The sequence below is a fragment of the Artibeus jamaicensis genome, unplaced genomic scaffold, assembly GCF_021234435.1.
Source record: "Artibeus jamaicensis isolate MK-2021 breed Jamaican fruit bat unplaced genomic scaffold, CSHL_Jam_final contig_525, whole genome shotgun sequence".
Lineage (NCBI taxonomy): Eukaryota > Metazoa > Chordata > Mammalia > Chiroptera > Phyllostomidae > Artibeus > Artibeus jamaicensis.
The window spans coordinates 11,344,871-11,366,468 of NW_026521874.1; the positions used below are offsets into that span (position 1 = coordinate 11,344,871).

The 21,598-nt window shown below is 57.9% G+C and overlaps 1 protein-coding gene across 1 annotated transcript in view; it reads left to right on the forward strand.

Moving 5' to 3' along the window:
• The window catches only part of TRPV4 (transient receptor potential cation channel subfamily V member 4), a 33,579-nt gene extending 12,458 nt beyond the window's left edge, over positions 1 to 21,121 (forward strand). Inside the window, exons 2-16 of the mRNA XM_037156272.2 lie at positions 1,535 to 1,948; positions 3,403 to 3,575; positions 7,587 to 7,739; positions 8,497 to 8,637; positions 9,197 to 9,495; positions 10,893 to 11,072; positions 12,398 to 12,556; positions 12,697 to 12,789; positions 13,102 to 13,175; positions 13,900 to 14,065; positions 14,316 to 14,382; positions 16,848 to 17,164; positions 18,459 to 18,586; positions 19,863 to 19,984; positions 20,459 to 21,121. Coding sequence (XP_037012167.2) covers positions 1,566 to 1,948; positions 3,403 to 3,575; positions 7,587 to 7,739; positions 8,497 to 8,637; positions 9,197 to 9,495; positions 10,893 to 11,072; positions 12,398 to 12,556; positions 12,697 to 12,789; positions 13,102 to 13,175; positions 13,900 to 14,065; positions 14,316 to 14,382; positions 16,848 to 17,164; positions 18,459 to 18,586; positions 19,863 to 19,984; positions 20,459 to 20,616 — 2,613 coding nt within the window. The 5' untranslated portion in view covers positions 1,535 to 1,565 and the 3' untranslated portion in view covers positions 20,617 to 21,121. The remainder of the gene's footprint in view (positions 1 to 1,534; positions 1,949 to 3,402; positions 3,576 to 7,586; positions 7,740 to 8,496; positions 8,638 to 9,196; positions 9,496 to 10,892; positions 11,073 to 12,397; positions 12,557 to 12,696; positions 12,790 to 13,101; positions 13,176 to 13,899; positions 14,066 to 14,315; positions 14,383 to 16,847; positions 17,165 to 18,458; positions 18,587 to 19,862; positions 19,985 to 20,458) is intronic.
• The last annotated feature ends 477 nt before the right edge of the window (positions 21,122 to 21,598 follow it).

Here is a 21,598-nt window from a genome sequence, read left to right on the forward strand (position 1 = left end):
CCTCCTTGCAGCCGCAGAGCAAACAAGGTGGGAACCCGGCTTTATTCACTCCTCCGCTGATGTGTTGGGCGGGAGGGGAGAGAGAAAGAGGACTTTTCAGACCTCTCCCTGCTGCCTGGGTGGGATGGTGAGGGTTCCAGGAAACCAGCCCTGGGTGCCCAGCCCTGCCTGCGGGGCGGAGTGCGTGCTGCAGGGGGCGGGGCTGCCAGCCACGAGGCCTGGGTTCCGGTCCAGCTCTGCTCCCTCCAACCTATGACCACCCCTCTTTTCTTTCTTTCTTTACTTTCATTTTTAAAATAATTTTTCACTTTTTAGTGACAGTTGACGGACGATATATTAGTTTCGGGTGCACAGCCCGGTGATCAGACATTTACAGAACGGGCAGAGTGGCCACCCAGCAGCACCAGAGCCGGTTGTGTCCTGGTGTTGTGCGACCAGGACACCACAGGGGACGACTGCATTCCCTGGGCCACACGTCACACCCATCACTGGTCTGTGACCGCCAGCTGTGCTTCTCCATCCCTTCATTTCTCTGCCTGGATCCCCACCCCCCCCCCCCCCCCCCGGCCTCTGGCATCTGCGTCAAAATGTGTCCGTTGAGTGTGGCTGCCCCTCTGGAAGCTCCAGTTTCCTCATCTGACAAATGGGAATGGGTAATACCTTCATCACAAGGTTGTTGGTCCGTGGGGCACTCTCCTAGGTGTTGGGGATGCAGGAGTGAGCCAGGCAGGTGCAGCCCAGGAATGAACTGATCCCATAAACAAATGGTCGGGGGGGCTTCCCAGAGGAAGGGGCCGTTGGACTGGAAACACAGACGGGTGGGAGGTAGTCAGGCAGAGAGGGTTGGTGGGGGACAGCCTTGGGCACTGGGGGTGGCGTTTGTGCAGGGGTGGGATGGAGGGGGGTCAACTACAGCCTTGGAACCTTGTTTCCTGTCCTGGAAAATGGGGCTCAGAATGACGGTGCTGGGTGAGGAAAAGGACTCCTGGGTTCACTGCCGAGGGCACGGTGGGTTCACAGGGATTTCCTGAGCAGCTGCTGTGCCCGAGCTTGGCGTTGTGTGCTGTAGGTGCTGCCGTGAGTCAGGCATGGTGCTTGAACCCCCGGTTCACAGGTGCAAAGGCCAAGGCTGCGAGAGGTCGACCTGCCCCCCGTCACGCAGCTGCTAACCCTGGGGCTGGCTCTGCGCCCTGGGCTGTGGGGCTCCGAAGCGGGTGGGGCTGGTCAGGAGTCTGCCTCGGCTCCCACTGTGGGGTCCCAGGGCCGACTCTGGCCCTTTCTGCTCCAGCTCACGCCCAGGGTAGCCAGACCTGGGGCCGAGTGGTGTTTCCAGGTTCCCTGAAAGAGGCGCCTGTTGCTGCTGCTGCCCAGGGCTGACGGCCAACCACATCTGGGAGTGGCCACCCTGCTCCCCTGTCATTACAAGGGTGGCTTTGAAGCAGCTGGCAGCAGGGCTGTTTGCCCACGTGGGAAGGGGCTTCCTGGCACTCCCCCCACACTGGCCTGGCTCCGCCGACTCTCCTGTTGCCCGCAGGTCCGGCAGTGCACACAGGTCCGGGGTCGGCATGGCGGAGCCCAGCGAAAGCCCCCGCGAGGGGCCCATGGAGGTGGCGGAGCCCCTGGGGGATGAGAGTGGCACCTCTGGTGGGGAGGCCTTCCCCCTCTCTTCACTGGCCAACCTGTTCGAGGGGGAGGACGGCTCCCCCGTGCCCTCACTGGATGCCGGACGCCCCACTGGTGCAAGCGACGGGCGTCCGAACCTGCGCATGAAGTTCCAGGGCGCCTTCCGCAAGGGGGTGCCCAACCCCATCGACCTGCTGGAGTCCACCCTGTACGAGTCCTCCGTGGTGCCCGGGCCCAAGAAGGCGCCCATGGATTCTCTCTTCGACTACGGCACCTATCGTCACCACCCCAGTGACAACAAGCGGTGGAGGCGGAAGGTCATGGAGTGAGTACCGCTGGGTACCCTGTCAGTGGACTCCTCCTCTCTGCTGAGTCCATCTACCCATCCGTCCATCCACCCACCTGTCCATTCATCCATCTATCCATTCACTTAACCATCCATCCACCCACCTGCTCATCCTTCCATATACTTGTCTGTTCATCCATTCATCCGACTGCCTGTCTTTCTACATGTCCATCCACTTGTCCAGTCCATCTGTCTGTCTGTCACCATTCAATATCTGTTTACCCATCTATTTGTCATCTGTCATCTGTGTATCCAGCCCTTTACTCGCACGGTCCTTCCCTTTACTCACCACGCACTCACCCATCCTTCCATCCTCTCACCGACTCACTGTCTCTGTTCCTCCGACCAGTCGGTTATCCGTCAAGCTGTTCATCATTCATTCATTCATCTCTGATATTTTCCTAATTTCTCTCCCTTCCCTCCCTCCTTCCTTCCTTTCTTTCTTCCTTCTCTCCATTCATTCCCCCAGCCTCTTGTCCATCCATTTGTTCATCCACTCATTCATTTGCTCAGTCACTGACTCACTCATATTTTCATTCATTTCCCCATCCATCAGTCCATCCATCCATCCATTCGTCCATCCATCCACCTTCTCCTGCTGGCACACACCCCAGCAGACAGCTGGGGATGAGGGTGTTCTTTTTATTTCATATTTTGGCTCAAAGGTCCAAGTTCAGGAGCAGATAGGATGGGAGCTGCTCAGGTGCCATGAGGGGGTTCCCATAATCAGGACAGTGCCCCCTTTTTCTTCCCTGGCTTCTGCCACTGGAGGGGGCTGTCTGGTGAGAGCTCTCTCCGCCCCTACAACCTCTCCTCCTGCCTCTGCCCCACAGCCCACCCTGGCCTCAGTCTCCCCCCCCCCCAGGTCTTCCTCCTCTCTCTGCCCCCCTCTGCCCTTCTCGCTCCAAGTCTGCCTGTTGTTCTTCCTGCCCCGTGTCTGCACCAGGCACACAGCAGGCACCAGACAGTGGTGTCGGCTATCATTTACTCGTGTGGGGAGCCTGGAATGAGGCACCTGTGTGCATGGCCCCCTTTTCGTCAAGTGTTTGTTGAATGAGTGTCAGGGAGTAAATGAATGGTTGAATAAACAAGTGGTTTGCTTTACTTTTTAGTCTGGTGTTCCCCTTTTATTTTCCCAGTATCTTTGTCTCCTTCAGCCTCTCTCTGCCTTAGCACGTATTCAACAAATGACAAACGGAAGGGCGGATGGATGGATGGATGGATGGGCAGGCAGGCCTGTGTGTTTGTCTGTCTTTCTCCACCCAAAACGCAGTTGGTACGAGGTAAAGTGTGTTGGATAAAACATTCTTTTGTGTTTCCCCTCCCAGTCAGCCCTAGGGCTCTGGCTTTGCCACCCTGCTCCCACCAGCCCCAAGGGAATGGTGGGGTGGGCAGGGGACAAGCCCCCCATCACCCTGCCCTCCCCACTCCAGGAAGCAGCCGCAGAGCCCCAAAGCTCCTGCGCCCCAGCCGCCCCCCATCCTCAAAGTCTTCAACCGGCCCATCCTCTTCGACATCGTGTCCCGGGGCTCCACCGCCGACCTGGACGGGCTGCTCCCCTACTTGCTGACTCACAAGAAGCGCCTGACTGATGAGGAGTTTCGGGGTGAGCCACCCAGGCAGGGACGGTGGGCAGGGCAGCCAGTGATGAGAGGGGCCTGCCACAGAGGTCCCCTTTTCTCTTACCACTTTCCTCTGGGTCAGTGGGCGGCACTGGCCGGAAAGAGCACTGGATGGGGAGTCGGGTCCTGTGTGTCTTCACCATAGTACTTAACCTCTCTGGGCCTTTGCTAGCTTTATTCGTTCATTTATTCAGCCTTTATTTAAGAACGTGTCAGTGTAGCAGGTGAGAGGAGTTCACCTAGCAGGGTTCATATCCCGCCTCCACCACTTAAAAGGGATGTGCGGCCTCTCTGAGCCTCAGTTTTCTCATCTGTAACCTGGAGAATGATAATGGCACAGTCCTGCCTCCAAGCAGGGAGAGTTCCGTAGTGCTGAGCACAGGGCGCCTGGGGTTCTGGGGAGCCCCTGCTCCCTCTCAAGGGAGCTCAAGGTAGGGTGGGGCATCCGGTCGAATTCCGCTTCTGCTCCCAGACTCAGCCCTGGCTCAGTCCCTGCCCAGCTTTCTGGCTTCCTGCCCTGGGATGAAGGCCTAGTCACCATGGCTCAGGACCCCCCAGCACAGAGTGCCCGCCCTCCGGCCTTGCCCAGGGTGCAGACACCCCAGGGCGCCAGCTCCCTCCACTACCCCGGGGTGGCCTGCGAGTCCTTCCACCCATCCACCCCCTGCTCTGGACCTGTCGCCAGGTGCGGCCTAACGCACTGGCCAGGGGCCCCACAAATCAACGTAAAATGTCAGGAATTGTGTTATCCGCGACAGAGGAGGGTCTGCCCCAGGAAGGCAGCCAGGGTCTACAGCTTGGGGCCGTCGAAACGTCAGGGAGGTCAGCAGGGCCGTTTTGGGAGTTCAGGAACTTTAAGTAGAATAAGTGCAGAACCAGGGCGACTGATCTGTGGTTTATTGTTTTCCTTTATCGCCCCGATTCTCGGAACACCGACATAATCAATGCAGTGACGTTGTGTTGGTCAGAAATGTGAAAATTTAAGATTTATAAGGAACCGTATTTATAAGAAACTCTCATTCCTGGTGCGGGCCAGGCGGTGTTGCCTCGTTTGGGGCACATGCCTAGTGCTGTGGGAGATGGGGGTCTCCTCTGCCCTCGGGGGGTCTCAGCGACAGAGTGCAAATCATCTCACTGGAGGTGGTCCACACAGAAGCTCTGGCCACATGGCCCCCTGCCCCCCACCCCCCGCAAGTTCATCAGGCAGAAGTGGGGGCCTCAGGGCAGATGCAGGCACTGTGGGGCCGATGCCTTTGGCAGCACCACGGAGGGCTTGCCAAGGCTTCTCACTGGCTTCTCCTAAGTGGGGGGCCCTTAGCCCAGTCTGGGAACCCCCAGGCCAGTGTGTCTGTGCTTGAGCATGGGTGGGGGGCTCTAAGGGGGCTGGGGGGTCTCTGAAGTTGTAGAGGATCGTGCGTGTATAGAGGGGGACTGACCGTGAGACCCATTAATGAAGCTGCAGGGCCCCTCCCTTGCTCCGGCCCCTTCTAAGGCTCTGGGCCGAATTTTGAGTTCATACTTATGTGTTTGTTTTTGTAAATAAGACCTCCACGTTGTGTAAGTCTCGGGCCCCACAACACCTGGATCTGCCCCTGCATGTTTTTCTAGCCAGAAGCTCGTGAGCTCATCTTTGCCCCCCAACCCCCACCACCAAAGTTTGACAACCTCCTCTAACACAGGGCCCTGCTTCAGCAGCCCCACCCTTCCCTGTGGGCAGAGCCACTTCGCCACCTGGTGGTCGTGTGCTGGAACTGCACGTCCCTCCCATTTCTGGGGAGGCACTGTATTTGGCATTTCATCCCAGGCTCTCGGCTGGCAGCCCCCAACCCCACTATAGTCTAGGTCTGGGGGTGTGGAAGCCCCAACCCAGGGTCTAGTTCTGTGCCCTACACTCTGGGTTGCCTGTGGTTTGACATTACCTGCGATGCCCAGCTCACCCATCATTGAATGGGTATTAACTTACTGGTCTACTGTGTGTTAAGTGCTGCATTCAGCATAGGGTGAATAATGGTGAGTGAAGCAGATGTGACCCTGTCCTCAAATTGCACATAGTCTTCCTAAGACCAGCACTGATCAAGCAATCACAGAAATAAATGCACAGTTTCAAATAGTAACATGTGTCAACAGCAGACTGTATTAGAGGATTTGATCTAGTTGGGAAAATCTAGGAGAGCTCCCTGGAGGAGGGGACACTTGAGTTGAGTATGAATGAGTTGTAGTTAACCAGGTGAAAACAGGAGGGGCTAGGTGGGGGTAAAGGGATAGCATGTGCAAAGGCCCTGTGGCCCACCGGGATCAAAATTATTCTTGGGGCGACCACTCCCCCTACTAGGTGGAACGTGGGCTGAAAGACATCAGAGGGGTGTGTACAGACCAGGCAGGTAGGTGCCTTGGGCAGCAGGAAAGATGGTGCTTGGGCCCGGGCGGCGGCAGCAGAGATGGAGAGCAGTGGAGGGACTGGAGACACAGGTTGAGTCAGCAGGACATGCTGGGGGTGGATGTGGGGAAGAAGGGAGGACAAGGACAAGAGAGATGCAAAGGTTTTTGTGTGGCTCAGGACACCATCCTCTGAGGAGGGGTCGCCTGCAGCCTGGGAGTCTGGGAGGGGCTCTGGGGAGGGAGAGGTGATGAGGTCAGCCTAGAGAGTCGTGAACTGCCCGACAGTAAGGACACAATAGAGAACTCACGGTGGCTGCCTGGAGGTTAGAGCAAGTGTGGATGGGTCTGGACAGAGTTCCCAGGGGCCTCGCCCACACTGGGGCAGCCCCCTTCCTGGGGAACTAGAGTCCCTTATTCATTCAAGACACTGTCATCTGGGGTTGACTCTGGGCTGGGCACCAGGGTGCAGCAGGAGGCAGCCAGGAGGGAGACTGGTCCAATAGCCTCACTCTTGGGGACGCCTGGACTGCACTAAGGTCCCCGAGAGTCGTCCAGCCCATGCTCTGCTCACCGATCCCGGCATCCCGGGCGTGGCTCCTGAGCTGCCTCCATGGAATAGTAACCGCAGCATTAGTACTTGTGGAGGACTTCTGCCTGCCTGGTGCAGGGCTCACCCACAAACGTCTGTAGCTCATCAGCCTCCCTGTGTGGCCTCAATTTAGCTAGGAAGGAAACTGAGGGAGCAAAGCCAGGTGTGAACTCCAAGGCGCCTGGCTCCACACCTGCACCTCCCCCCCCATCCCGTTCCTGCATTGGCCTGTCCCAAGCCCTGGCTCAGTGTTGCCACGTGCCTGATCCACAGGGCAGCTCTCTTCTCCTTGGCTCATTCTTCTAAGGTATAAATCAACTCATAACCATAAAAGTTAATACAGGGGAAAGAAAATTGCAAAGGGACATTAGCAAGTGTTAGTGGCGGGTGTTACGGAGCCATTAGTACCAGAGACTGACTTCACAAGAGAGATTGGACAGCGGGTGAGATGTTGCTTACATGTTATTACTGCTGCATCTGCAGAAGCCCCAGAGTCCCCTCCCTTCCCTCCTGAGGTAATTCATGTCCGCCATGGTGAGCAGTCCTCGCTTTGGGGAACCTTGCACCTCCTCTGCTTCCCTCTAGGGGCGCTGTTGTAAACTATTCGAGGGAAGAGAATCTATGTTCACAGAGGTGGGCCAAGGCCCTGCGGTGTCTGGCCTTCAGAGGTTCACTGCCCTCATTGGCCCATTAAATGCTCGGAGAAGCCCCTGTAGGAAAGGAATGTGGTTGGCTTCATTCACCCAGCATTTCCCCAATCTGTTTGAGTTTTAAAATTCCCTCCGAATCTGCTTTGGTACATGCCAACCTTTCCAACAGGCTGCAGCTTCCTGCATTGTAAAGAGCTTCAGCCCCCGAGTTTATGTGACCCCCTTAGCTCCATGCAGGACAGATGGGGGACAGTTTCAGAGAGGTGGCATGACAGAGTCAGGGACTCTGGTCCCCTGGCAAGTGCCCTGCCCCCTGCTGCCCTGGAGTTCCAGACTACAGGCCCAGCACGCCTCACCCCTGCACTCTCTCTCCCCAGAGCCATCCACGGGGAAGACCTGCTTGCCCAAGGCCCTGCTGAACTTGAGCAATGGGCGGAACGACACCATCCCCTTGCTCCTGGACATCGCGGAGCGTACCGGCAACACCCGCGAGTTCATCAACTTGCCCTTCAGGGACATCTACTACCGAGGTGGGGCCCTGGGCGGGGCGGGAGGGATGTGGGGGTGCCTGCGGTGAGGGGCACCATCCTCGCTTGTCTGACCTCTGAGAGCTTTGGACTGGGCCCCAAGGGCCAGCATGTGCCTGGAAACCAATTGTTGAATGAATGAATGGATAAATGAACGAACTCTGATATTCTGCACTCAGAATCAAAGGCGCCGAGATTCTGAGATGCACTGAGCCTAGTGGTCCTTGAACTTGGAGTCCCGGACCTAAGATGCTCTGGGTCCAGACACAGTAAGACTCTGTGATTGTAGTTCTGTGGGCCAATGGGGCTGAGAAGCAGAGGTGTCATGAGTCCCAGTTCCTGGGTCTGAATTCTGAGATTTTGTGAATCAGGCCTGACCTTTCAGGTTCCCAGATGTGAGGATTCCAATTCCATGAACTTTATAAACTGAAGCCCACAATCCTGTGAGACCACAAGGCCGTCGTTTCCTCGAAGGCCTCTCGTGAGTCTGAAAGGTTCCCGTCTGGGATCCTACAAGCAGGGGGCCCTCTGAGACTGAGCTGCTGCTCGAATGTTATCAGGGGATCTAGGGCTTTCGTGCGATGCCACATCCGGGGACGGTCTGTCTGAAGGTCCATCACTGTCCTCGGGTGCAACCAGCGAAGGCTCTGGCCTGCAGCCCCCACCCGAGTTCCACACTCTGCACCCCGCCCTCCTTCAAGACAGGCCTGGTCTCTGCTTTGCCGGGGCCCTGGGTGACGGTCCCCCACCCCCTCTCCAGGTCAGACTGCCCTGCACATCGCCATCGAGCGCCGCTGCAAACACTACGTGGAGCTGCTCGTGGCCCAGGGAGCCGACGTCCACGCTCAGGCCCGGGGCCGCTTCTTCCAGCCCAAGGATGAGGGGGGCTACTTCTACTTTGGTGAGGAGGCCTGGTGGGGGCTGGGAGGTACATGGGAGTCTCCCCAGATGTCCAGGGCTCAGAGGGTCCCCTGTACACAGGCCGCGTGTTGGTCTTGGTCATTGAGGTCTTGCCTCCGAGAGGTAGAGCATCACCTCACTTTGCCGAGCCTCAGTGTTCCCATCTGTACAATGGGGTCATCAGGGGGTGTCAGCACCCCTACCTTTTTGTGTGCATCCTTTAGACCAGTGCATGCTGGGACCTATGGTCAGACAGCAGGGCCTGAACGTCATCAGCACCATGTCCCAGTGGACCAAGGAAAGATTCTGATTGTCACCCCTGCTTAAAGGCATGTGTTATGTGGGGTTCAGGGACAAAGTCTCTCATGGCCTTCAAATTGCATGGCCACGCCCCCCATACAGCCACACCCTGTCTTCCCAGCATCACCCACAGAAATGAGAGGTCACCGCAGGACACGGTCCCACTGACCGTTGGTGTCTGTCCCCTGAAAATCTGCAGGCAAAGTCCCACCCTGGGCCCCCTTCACTGACCTCGCCCCCTTGCCCACCTCGGCCCACAGGGGAGCTGCCCCTGTCGCTGGCCGCCTGCACCAACCAGCCCCACATCGTCAACTACCTGACGGAGAACCCGCACAAGAAGGCGGACATGCGGCGGCAGGACTCGCGCGGCAACACCGTGCTGCACGCACTGGTGGCCATCGCGGACAACACCCGAGAGAACACCAAGTTCATCACCAAGATGTACGACCTGCTGCTGCTCAAGTGCGCGCGCCTCTTCCCCGACAGCAACCTGGAGGCCGTGCTCAACAACGACGGCCTCTCGCCCCTCATGATGGCCGCCAAGGCAGGCAAGATCGGGGTGAGTGCGGGGCGCGGGGTGTGGCCGGCCCGCCCACGCCTGCTGCTCACACAGAGGAGGGGCCGCTGCCCGCACGTGTTGCTATAAACACGCGCAGCCCCCGCTCATCAGCCCAGCCCCAGTAGGCAGGTGTCCCGGCTCCAGAGCCTGCTGTGGCTCCCTGTGGTTTGGCGGAACTACTCACCTCCATCCCAGAGCCCCTCTCCTTATCCCATCCCACTGGAGGCTGGCTGCCCCACTCCCACCTGCCCCGACGAGCCACAGGTAGAAACCTGAGTCTCAGGCCTGCAGGTCCCCACTGCTGGGCCACCGGGTGGCCAGTTCCTTCCCTTCTCTGGGCCTCACAGCACAGGCCCCGGAGCAGGAGGTCTCAGCCTCAGCATTACTGACCTCTGGGGCTGATGGTTCCGGGGTGTGTGGCTGCCCTGTGCGTTGTGGGCTGTTGAGCAATATCCCTGGTGTTAATCTACTAGATGCCAGGAGCAGCCCCTCCACCACTGTGACAACCAGAAATGTCTCTAGATGTTGCCATACTGTGTGCTGGGGGCCGTGATTGCCCTGGCTGAGGAGCGAACCTGGAGCACTGTGGAGTCGGGAGTCCCCTGGGTTCAAGGCCTGGCTCTGCCGCTTCCCAGAGTGTGACCTCAGGCATCTCACCTCTTCCCTCTGTGCCTTAGTTTCCTCATCTGTAAAATGGGGACACTAACAGTGCCTTGAGGTACAGTGTTGTTCTGTGCACTAGATGAGGTGACTGGCTTACAACTCTCAGTACAGAGGCTGGGATGAGCAGTAAGTGCTCAATAAAAGGTAGAGGTCATTATCACTCTATTAAAAATGTAGCAAAAATTACTAGTACTGCGATTTATACCAGTCTTGAGGCAGTGGAAAAGTCCAGGTTTAAATTCTGGCTGTGTCCTACCGAACTGCATGGCCTTGGGCAACTCCCACCGCTCCGTGTTCCTCAGTGTCCCTGTGTGTAAGCCCACGAGAGTAGGCGTGGTGACGGGCAGGGCTGGTGTGGGAGTTACTAGTGGAATTAACACAGTAGTAAGCGCGACTGATTGCAGTTTTAGTTACATAAAGATGATACGCGTTACAAGTCACATTGTGAAGGCCAGCCTGGGTTCAGTCTGGCTTCAGCTGTGCGTGTGTGGCCCCAGGGAACACCCTCCTTTTCTCTGAGCCTTCGTTTACGCGTAAAGCCAGACAGCAAGGATGAGGGTCAACCAAGATGACGTGAGGAAAGGGTCTGGCACACGGCGCACGCTCAGTAAATATTTCCCTCCCCCCTCTCCTGCTCTCTGGGGATGTAGCGTTTGATGGGCCGCGCCCAGCCCTCGGGGGTCCTCCCAATAATGCCCCGCCCCGGGACCCCACCCCTTCTTTCTCTCGGGCAGGTCTTTCAGCACATCATCCGTCGGGAGGTGACGGATGAGGACACCAGACACCTGTCCCGCAAGTTCAAGGACTGGGCCTATGGCCCCGTGTATTCCTCGCTTTACGACCTCTCCTCTCTGGACACGTGTGGGGAAGAGGCCTCTGTGCTGGAGATCCTGGTCTACAACAGCAAGATCGAGGTGGGTGGGGCCAGGGCCTGGGGAAGGGGGTGTGGCTGAGCACAGGGTGGGTGACCCTGGGCCCAGATCGGTGGGTCTGTGGGCCGAATGCTAAAGAAGGTGCCCACGGAACACTCAGAGAGACGTCTGGCCCTGGGCGGGGAACTGAGAGAATTCCAGGGTGGGGATGCAGGGTCAGGCAGGACTGGGGCAGGGTTCCAGCTTTGCAACTCACATGCTGTGTGACTCAGGACAAGTGGCTCAGCCTCTCTGAGGTTGAGGGTAAGGGTAGCGCAGATCCCACGGGGCTGCTGGGAGGACCACATGAGTTGACTTCAGAACAGCCTGGCACAGAGTAAACGTTGGGTGGCGGCTGTTATCATTAGCAGTTGTTACACGAAGTTTCGAAAGCTCTTTTTCCGAGTAGCAGTGTTTTTCGAACATCATTCTGCACCATTAAATATTCTGGACTCTCCTTGCTGTGTGCACATGCACCACATTCTAACAAACTGTCCCTCTCTCCTTGGCTATTTGGGGTTGTTTCTGCCTTGAACCCTCAGCAGTAATACACGACCCATCTTTATGGCTGCCCGGCCGCACAGCCACGTGGTTGTGAAGAAACCGAGGGAATTGGCCGGACGCAGTGCTGCACCAGTGGGCAGGGGCAGTGCTGCACCAGTGGGCGGGGAGTGCGGGGCCTGAGCGCAGACCATCCCCCCAGCTCTGGCTCTGCCCGGTTGGGACAGAAGCCTCCCGTTGTTGGAGCTCCTTCCCTCATTGGAAAGTCAGTGACGGACTTGACCTCGAGCAAGGGTGGTGGGAGGGTGAGTGTTTCCAGCACAGGCTGACCTATGGGCAGTTTCTGCCCTGGGAACCGTGTAGAGAACTATTGTGCAGGACTCAATTGTTGATGTCTGCCCTGGTTCATCATTGGAAAATTGTGGTTAGTCAAGTATTTGTCATCTTTGGGCTACATTTCCCAGTCTTGCTTCCTGAATTGGACTTTCTGAGGTTGAAGCCTAGGGATTTTTACTTCGGGCAACTCCATGGGTGATTTTGCTGCCAGCAACTTGGTACCACCCCCAGATTGGAGTTTGGGGGCCATGAGGATACTTTTCAGCGCTGGGTGCTAGGGATCTAGACGAGACTGGAAAGGTAGGTTGGGGCAGAACTGGCAGGGCCTTGATCGCTGAGCCCAGGAGGTGGGGGCTGATTCTGGCCCCCCCCGCCCCCCCTCTTTGAGTACAGCAGAAGAGTGGGTTAGGAGGAGAAAACGTTCTCAGGGCAGAGGCTGGAGTCTGCCTGTCCCCATGGAGGGGGGCCCCTGACCACCCTGCCCCCCCCAGAATCGCCACGAGATGCTGGCCGTGGAGCCCATCAACGAGCTGCTGCGAGACAAGTGGCGCAAGTTCGGGGCCGTCTCCTTCTACATCAACGTTGTCTCCTACCTGTGCGCCATGGTCATCTTCACCCTGACCGCCTACCACCAGCCACTGGAGGGCTCCGTGAGTGCCCGTGAGCGGGGCAGGGGCCTAGACCCTCGGCAGGGAGAGAAGGAGGAAGGAGGCTCCTGGGACCCAGATGTGGGGGGTGGGGCCAGAAGTCGGAGGGGCTGGGTGACGACCCGCTTGTCCCCGCCCCCCAGCCCCCCTACCCTTATCGCACCACGATGGACTACCTGAGGCTGGCCGGGGAGATCATCACGCTCTTCACCGGGGTCCTGTTCTTTTTCACCAACGTGAGTGCTGGGCCCCCAAACCTGCCTGCCCATCTCCTCCCCTTGCTCCACGTCTTGTAGCTCCGCTCTCCTCCTCTCCCTTCCTTCTCCTCCACCCCCCCTTCCCCCCTTCCATCTTCCCCCTTCTCTTCTTTTGCCTCCGTCTCCAACCCTGTGCGCTCCTCTGCTCTCTCCTCCTCTCCCAACAGAAACGAGTCCATCGGCTTTTCTCTGTACCACAGTCCGCCTCGCTGTTCTCTCCCTTCCTCCCCACCCTGCTCCCCTGCACTCCTGCGGCTCCGCCCCATTCACCTGCCGCCTCCCCGCCTCCAGATCAAAGACTTGTTCATGAAGAAATGCCCTGGAGTGAACTCCCTCTTCATCGATGGCTCCTTCCAGCTACTCTAGTGAGTGGAGGCCAGGGGCTGGCAGCTCTGGGGCCAGGAAGATGGGGTTGGGCTGGGACATCATCCGGCTGGGGGTGTGGGGGGGGTGGGGGGGGGTGTGATTCTATTAGGAGTGACTTTGCACAGCTGGACATCTTGAGCCCAGAATCAGGACAAGGCCAATCAGTGTTAAGCAAGAGGGTCTTCTGATTAAAGCAAGATTCTGGTTGCTAGAGAGTCACCACATTCACCATGGATAGAAGGAGCTTCTGGTGGTGGTAATTGATTGCTAATGTCTGCCTAGAGTGCCACATTGAGAAGAATCTTGAGGCCACGGCTGTGTTTAGTGGGGGAGAGTGCCGCGGTTGATGAATGATGCCTGCCTAGGGCCCAGGAGCAGTCAGTACACTTGTGCGACACCTTTTCCCTTCCCTTAGAGTTAGGGAGCAACGCAATCCCTTAGCCACGAAATCTGCTCTGAACACCACTGAATCTTTCTCTGGCAGCTCCGAAGGGCACCACTGTGGGATCTGGCAGGGCCTCAGAGTCATTGTACACAGTCATTGTCAAGTAATCTCGTTAACAGAATGCTGGGGAACCCAGGGAATCCACTTTGTTTATCTTTTGCATTTCCGAGGGAAGCCGGATGTCTTGGCACCCGGAGGGCTCCAGGCATGTCTCCCCCTTCGGGGCCTCATTGTTCCTTCTCCCCTCCGGCCCCCCTTGCGGCCTCTGCTGTCCACAGCTTCATCTACTCCGTGCTGGTGATTGTCTCGGCCGCACTCTACCTGGCTGGGGTGGAGGCTTACCTGGCTGTCATGGTCTTTGCCTTGGTCCTGGGCTGGATGAACGCGCTTTACTTCACACGCGGGCTGAAACTAACAGGGACTTACAGCATCATGATCCAGAAGGTATGGCGTGGGGGCCTGGTGGACTGCGTGCCCTGGAGGGAGCCACGCACACCCTGTCCGCATCCCCCATGTGCAGACCGCTCCCTGGGCCTGAGGACGAGGGGCATGTGGGGGCAGCAGGCAGGGTCTGGGCATTGGGGGGGATGGGAGGATGAGGGTTCAGTGGAAAGAGGGTTTGGGATGGAGGCACTGGGGAAGTGAGAAGCCACGTGTCCCATCTTTGCCTCCATCACCCCCCTGGGGTCTTTAGATCCTCTTCAAGGACCTGTTCCGCTTCCTGCTGGTCTACTTACTCTTCATGATCGGCTATGCCTCAGGTGAGCAGCTCTGGGTGCCCGGGGGAGGGGTGGGGCTGGCGGGGCGGGACAAGGACCAGAACAGCAGTCGCTTGGTGTGGAGGGAAATACCCAGCGTTTGATGAGCTCTCACTGCATGCCAAGCACTGTGTGGAGTACTTTCCCATCCCCGCCACATACAATTCTCCCAACAAGTCTGTAAGGTGAGTGCCTTTATTTTGTCCTTTCACAGGGAAGGAAACTGAGGCTTAAATATCTTGCCCAAGTTCAAAAGCTAGGAAATGCTAATACTGGCATTATTAGCTATTGTTGCAGAAGAAGCCATCTCTACCTAGTGGCTTAAAACAACCACCGTTCATCACAAGTCCATGGGTCAGGTGCTGTCCCAGAGCAAGTCTGGCTGACCTCGACAGGCAACGGTGCCTGCGTTCAGGGTGCGGGGGTTGGCAGCCCACTCACTGCCTCAGCTGGGGAGACTTCGCTTTTTTCCCTGTGGTCCCTCGTCCTCCAGCCGACTAGTTCGGGCTTGGTCACATGGTGGTCTGAGGGCGTCTGAGAATGGGTTCAAGGTCACTTCCTACCACGGCATCACTTCTGCCTCACTCTGCTGTCCAGAGCAAGTCTCAAGGCTGCCTTGTTCAGCAGGTGTGGAAGTAGACTAGACTTCTTGATAGAAGGAGCTGCAAAGCCACATTGAAGGAGTGCGGATACAGGGGAGAGTGCATTTTAATAATTCATTTACCAGCCCAGGTCTTATTTTATTTTTATTTCTATTATCTACTTATTTAGAGGGGAAGGGAAGCAGAAAGAGAGGGAGAGAAACATCATTGTGTGGTTGCCTCTCATGGGCCCCACACTGGTGTCCTGGCCTGCAGTCCACACATGTGCCCTGACTGGGAATCAAAACTGCAACCTTAAAGTTTGCAGACCTGCGCTCAATCCACTGAGCTACAACAGCCAGGGCCCCCAGGTCTTTTTTTATAGCTCGATATTGGCTCCCTCCAACACCCTTCTCTGTGGTGTCACGATGCCATGGGACCTCAGTGTCCCAGGCTATGGGGAAACTGACCAAGCCACTGAGCTGGTCCCTAGAGAGTGGGTGATCTGCTATTCAGTGCCCGGCATCCAAAAGGGAGTGGCCAACTCAGGCTTCCCTGGCCACGTTTGCATCTGATGAAGTTGGTCTGGAGACCAGCGCTGAAGCAGGAGTCTGATGGTAGTGAGATTTTAGCCCAGGTGGGGCAAAGCCTCTGCTTGGGTTATTCTGGGGAACAAGAACTGTCGCCTTAGCTGGGGAGAGAGGGACAGGGCACAGCTGCCCCCTCCCAGTGATAGGACTTGGAAAATCTAGACAGCGTGTCAGGAGCGCCACATGGTGTGGGATGCAGATCCACGCCAGCCCCACTGCAGTCCTGGTTCTAGAAACTGAGGCAGAGGCTTGGGGGCTAAAGCAGCACCTTTGTAGGCAGCTTGGTCCCAGGCCTTCTCCTGCCGTGGGACACTAGGTCCCTAGTCTGAGACTGACCTAACACAAACAGACATACGATTCTGTTCTTTATATTTTGTGCCCATGGCAGACATTGCTAATGGATCACAGAACTGTTTTTCTGATGAGTCCAGACAAGGTCTCAGAATCCTTTTCAACACACATTTCAGCAGCTGCTACACAACCGAATAGCATTAGCATCTGAGTAGAAACCTCGTTACTGTAACTCTGACCTGTGCTCCACTGACCGAAGGGGCTGGGTTTCCTCATGCTCTGCACCCGGACAGTGTAGGGGCAGGTGCTGCCGCTAAACTGTGTTGAAAAGGGCTCCGAAGCTCCGTCTGGGCTCAGTGGGGAGGGAAGGGCACCATGATCAGTGGAGAGGTTTGGAGGGGATAAGGGATTCAGTGCGCACGGCTTCTGGGCCAGTCAGGACTGGGCCCTGGTTTCCACTCTTCCTCTGGGAGCTGGTGTGGACTAGAAAACAGCACCAGGAGAGGGAGTCCACTCCAGGAAGGCTGGCGTTCCAGGCTCCCAAGACCTCTAGGAACAGTAGCTAGCTCAGGGCTTCTCAGGTAGCTCAGGTAGTTAGCTCGGTGCTGGGCACACTGGGGGCTGTCCCGTGCGTGGTGGGATGCATAGTGGCATCTTCCAAGTGGCTGTCAGTAGTGCTCCCCTCCGATTGTGACAACCAGACATGTCTCACAACATTGCCAGGTGTCCCCCGGGGGAAAAATTGGCCCAGATTGAGAACCACCTGAGTAAGCCCTGGGAACCTTTTCCTTGTTAGCAAAGGTTTGTGGGAAGAGCAATGCTTTGGATTCAGGAAGAAGACCCAGGTCGACCCTTGGCTTGGCTTATGTGCTGGGTAACCTGGGGCCAGTGCGGTGGTCTCCTGGCCCCGAGCCTCAGCTCTCCTCTCCATCAAATGGGGGCAATTCTCCCCACCTCTCGGCTTGTGTCTCACACTCAGCGAATGCCACCCCCGCCCCTCCCACAGCGCTGGTGTCCCTGCTGAACCCGTGTGCCAACATGAAGGTGTGCAACGAGGACCACACCAACTGCACGGTGCCCACGTACCCCTCCTGCCGCGACAGCGACACCTTCAGCACCTTCCTGCTGGACCTCTTCAAGCTGACCATCGGCATGGGTGACCTGGAGATGCTGAGCAGCACCAAGTACCCCGTGGTGTTCATCATCCTGCTGGTCACCTACATCATCCTCACCTTCGTGCTGCTCCTCAACATGCTCATCGCCCTGATGGGGGAGACGGTGGGCCAGGTCTCCAAGGAGAGCAAGCACATCTGGAAGCTGCAGGTGAGGCCCAGGACGCCCGGCCCCGCCCCACTAGCCACTCTGCTCCATGCATGACGGGGAGCTCCGACCCACCGTGCCTCCTCAGGCTTCTGCCCTGGGCAAGCCACACCACTTCCTGCCTCCACTTCCCTGTCCATAAAATGGGCATCCAAGGCAGCCACCTGCTTCCCAGAGCCACCTATTGCCTTTCTAGGGGCTTCGTGCCTGCCCACCAGCAGTGGTCTCAGATCTGCCTTGTGGCCCAGTTTGTGAGACATAGTCGACCTCCCAGGGCACCACAGAGTGACCTCCGTGGGCACAGGGAATGCTCAGAGGGTGTCAGCGTGCCAGCAGGGGTCCACGCTGAGCCCTGGGCGTGCTCTGCCATGCAGAAGACAACATGAATGCTGCCTCATTGGCACGGGAGTGGGGGCAGGGCTGCTGCTCAGCTGCCCAAGGGTTTCTGTGCCATCCTGGGGAGCAGAGGCCCTGGGGGCCCAGCCTGCCTGCCTGGGCATCGCACAGTTCAGGAAGCTGGGTTTCCACCATAAAGAGAAACTTTCCAAGGCCCAGGCATGCGGCACCCACTTTGACCTCGACTTGGTGCATTTCAAGGAAATGGCTGAGTGAGAGAAGGAAACCCCAAGGCCATCCTCCCCAGTCTGGCCCCTGGGAAGCGTGCAGACTGCCCTGAAACTGCATCCCTTCCGCTAGCTTCCCTGGCCCCAGCTCCCCCGTGGGCTGTGAGTCCCAAGATGCACTGGGGCAGCTTGTGGACTGGGTTTGACTGGCGAAGATTGATTTTTTTTTCCTGTATCACCGTACTTTAAAAAACTTAATGCAACATTTTAAAGTTAGGAGAGTTCCTATAAAAATCCAGGTTTCTGGCCTTTCTTGAAAAGTTGGGTGGTGGTGGGGGGAATGGAAACAGAGAGAAAAACAAAAAAGAAAAGTCGGAAGCCTGGCAAGGAGGGCCCACGCTCTGGCCTGGCCCTGCTCGGGTGGATGGCCGGCGGCTGCCTCCTGTACTGGGTCCAGGCTCCCCGGTTGGCCCCAGTCCCTACCCCTCCCTGGTGTCACTGACACCGAGTCACGGGGCTTGGGCTGTGGCCTTTCTCACCTGATCCTGCTTTGCTCGCTCATTCTGCAGGGCCCCTGGGTGGGTATTGGCATTTGTAACTTTCCTGGGTCAGTAGGAGCTAGGAAGCCTATTTCCCATCCCCACACCCCCGTGGAGTCCTTTCTGCCACTAGGGCAGTAGGCGCGGGCTGGGGGAGGCTCACCCCAGGCCTGCCCCGCTCCCCACTCCCCACAGTGGGCCACCACCATCCTGGACATCGAGCGCTCCTTCCCCGTGTTCCTGAGGAAGGCCTTCCGCTCAGGCGAAATGGTGACGGTGGGCAAGAGCTCGGACGGCACCCCGGACCGCAGGTGGTGCTTCAGGTGAGGCGGGCCGGTTGTTCGCTTTTCAGCCTTGGACTCTTCCCTGTGAAATGGGGGCCGTGATCACACCACCCCCAGGCCCGTGGTGCAGACTAGACGGTTAGAGCTGCGACAGCTCCCAGTGCACGTCAGCGAGACACCCACAGGGCGGCGGGTGTGACTGCTCCTCTGTCCCTTGCTGCAGCAGCAGACACTGGGAGGCGGGTTCATCTCAGGGCATCAAGCTCTACTGATAAAGCAATGGGGCGCGTGGTTGAAAGAGAGAAAGGGAGGGATCAGCGGCTTCCAGGGCCCGGATGTTCCCCAGACACACAGGCAACGTCGGCTTCCTAGGGGAGCCCCTGGCCAGTCTTTTCTCACAAGCCGAACCGTTCTTGGCACAGCAGTGGCCGGCACAACCCTCGGTCGTGCCTGGAGTCGGGCCAACGCAGTTCCCTCACCTGAGAACTGGGGGCCATAGTAGCACGCAGCTCCCAGGCCGGTCGCCTTGAACCCCAAATTCAAATCCCGGATAACTGACCAGCTTTGGGACCTTGGGCAGTTTAACAAGCCTCCGTTCCCTCCCCTGACAACTGGGAACAGTGAAGGTGTCTTCCTTGCTGGGTCCGGACCCAGTCCGCTGAGTCCAGACACAGAGCGATGGGTCAGGAAATGGAGGTTGAGTGAAAACAACAAACATCATTTTAAAAAAGGACAAATGACATCAAGCCAGTTTGGGCTTAAGGGGCTGTAACCTGGCTTTCCAAGGGTGTCCCCAAAAAAGAGGTAAGAGGGTGCAGATGAGGGGGTGAACCTTGACTGGGACACTCGTACAAAGGGACATTGCTCAGCTGTGGAAAGGAGAGACATGTGGCACACGCAGCGATGTGGGCTGGCCTCGGGCTCATCGGCTGAGCGAACGCAGCCAGCCCCAAAAGGCCACACTTACGTGAAATGTCCAGAATAGGGGACTTTATAGAGATGAGCATAGAGTAGGGGGCTTTCATAGTGACGAAAGTAGGGTAACCGGGGGCTGGCAGAGGGGGCAGCTGGCTACAGAATCTCCGTTTGGGGTGATAGAAAAGTTTCGGAACTAGAGAGCGGTGATAGTTGCACAACCTTGGGAATATATTTAACGTGCTGAATGGCATATTTAAGAATGGTTAAAAGGGTAACTGTTATGTATATTTTGCCAGAATAAAAATAAGAAGGCCGGTGTGCTGAGGAGGGGGGTGTGCCGGGAGGGGCGCTGCCTCGGTGGGGACTCCCCGACCTTCCTCTGCTGTGGCCCTGCCAGGGTGGACGAGGTGAACTGGTCTCACTGGAACCAGAACTTGGGCATCATCAACGAGGACCCGGGCAAGAATGAGAGCTACCAGTACTACGGCTTCTCGCACACCATGGGCCGCCTTCGCAGGGGTGAGTGAGAGGACTGGGGGCGTTGGGGGGGGCAGACTCAAGGGGGCAGACTCAAGGGCGCAGAGTGGGAGCCCTGGGCCATTCTCATCACAGGTTGGCTCTGAGCGGCCCTGTCCCTGCCTGAGACTCAGTGTTCCCATCTGTGCAATGGGAGGGTCAGATGAACTGCCCACCCAGTATCCCCTGTGAATGCCCAGGGCACCTCACTTCCACGGCACCGAGGGCTGGAGACAAGGTGGGGAGGACACAGTGCTTGGGACCTGGGACCTGGCTCGAATTCTGATTGTCCCATTTACTCCTCTGTGCTCCTGGGCAAGCACCTTGACCTCTCTGAGGCCCAGTTTCCACCTGTGTACAATGGGGATAATACGACCTCCCCCCTTAGATCACCGCGGAGCGCCTGGCACCCAGTCGGCGCTGCGTGTATGCACGCGCCCTCCCCGCCACCCCTCACTCCGGCCGTGCTCTCCACAGATCGCTGGTCCTCCGTGGTGCCGCGCGTGGTGGAACTCAACAAAAGCTCGAACCCAGACGAGGTGGTGGTGCCTCTGGACAGCATGGGGAGCCCCAGCTGTGATGGCCGCAAGCAGAGCTACCCCCCCAAGTGGAGGACTGATGACGCCCCCCTCTAGGGGCTGCAGGCAGGGGTGCGATCACCCACCTACAGCCCAGCCCCCTCCCGTCCACCCACCTGTTTCTGGTCCACCCGCATTTCAGCCTCACGGTCCGCTCCGTGGACCCCCAGAGGTGAGGGCCAGGCGGATGTGCCGGGCTGGCCCCAGGACCCTCTGGTCACCAGGTTCCTGCCCCCAGGTCTGTGTCCCCACCTGGCACAGGGCCCCTGGCCGCCTGTCTCACTCCCATGGAGTCACAGGAGCTGGAGCCAGGGACGTTTCGCCCCCAGGGGCTTCTGCTGCCTCTCCATTATTTATTTGCTCTGCTCAGGAAAGCAACATGGCCCCCGCCCCCAACGGAACCTGGCAGTGGCCCCGGGACCCTGGTCCAGCTGCAGCGCTGGCCCAGCACCACATGCTGCCGCTGGGTGGCCTTGCTGAGGGCCAGGACCTTGGGGTGGGCCGCCCCTTCTGTACGTTCTGTAGAGGGTCCGGGGTTTGTTGGTGCTCAATAAATGTTCATTCACTGGTGGTGGAGATGGTGCAGATGGTGGGGGGGAAGAGCTCAGAAATCCTGTGTGGGGATGAGGATGGTTGTAGCAACCTGGGTGGTGGTTAAGGGGGTGGCTGGGGGCTGCACAGGAGGTGGTGGTGGCGGCCTGAGAGATGGGGGTGACTGCAGGGATGATGGGGGGGTGCAGGGAACGGGAGGAGAGTCATGCTGGTGGGGGGGGTTAGGTTGATGGGGGTGATAATGCTGCTTGGGGAGTAATAATTACTGAGTCGTGCTGGGGGGAGAGTCATGCTGGGGGAGAGCAATGCTGGGGGAGATGGTGGGGATGCTAGCTGAGGGGTAGGGGTGCTGGTGGGGGAGTGTGATGCTCACTGGAGCACAGTGATGCTGGCTGGGGGGTGGTGAGGTGCTTGGGGGTGGGTAAGAGAGCTGCCGGGTAGGGGCAGAGCAGGGATGGAGGTGACAGCTGTGGAGATGGGTGAGCCA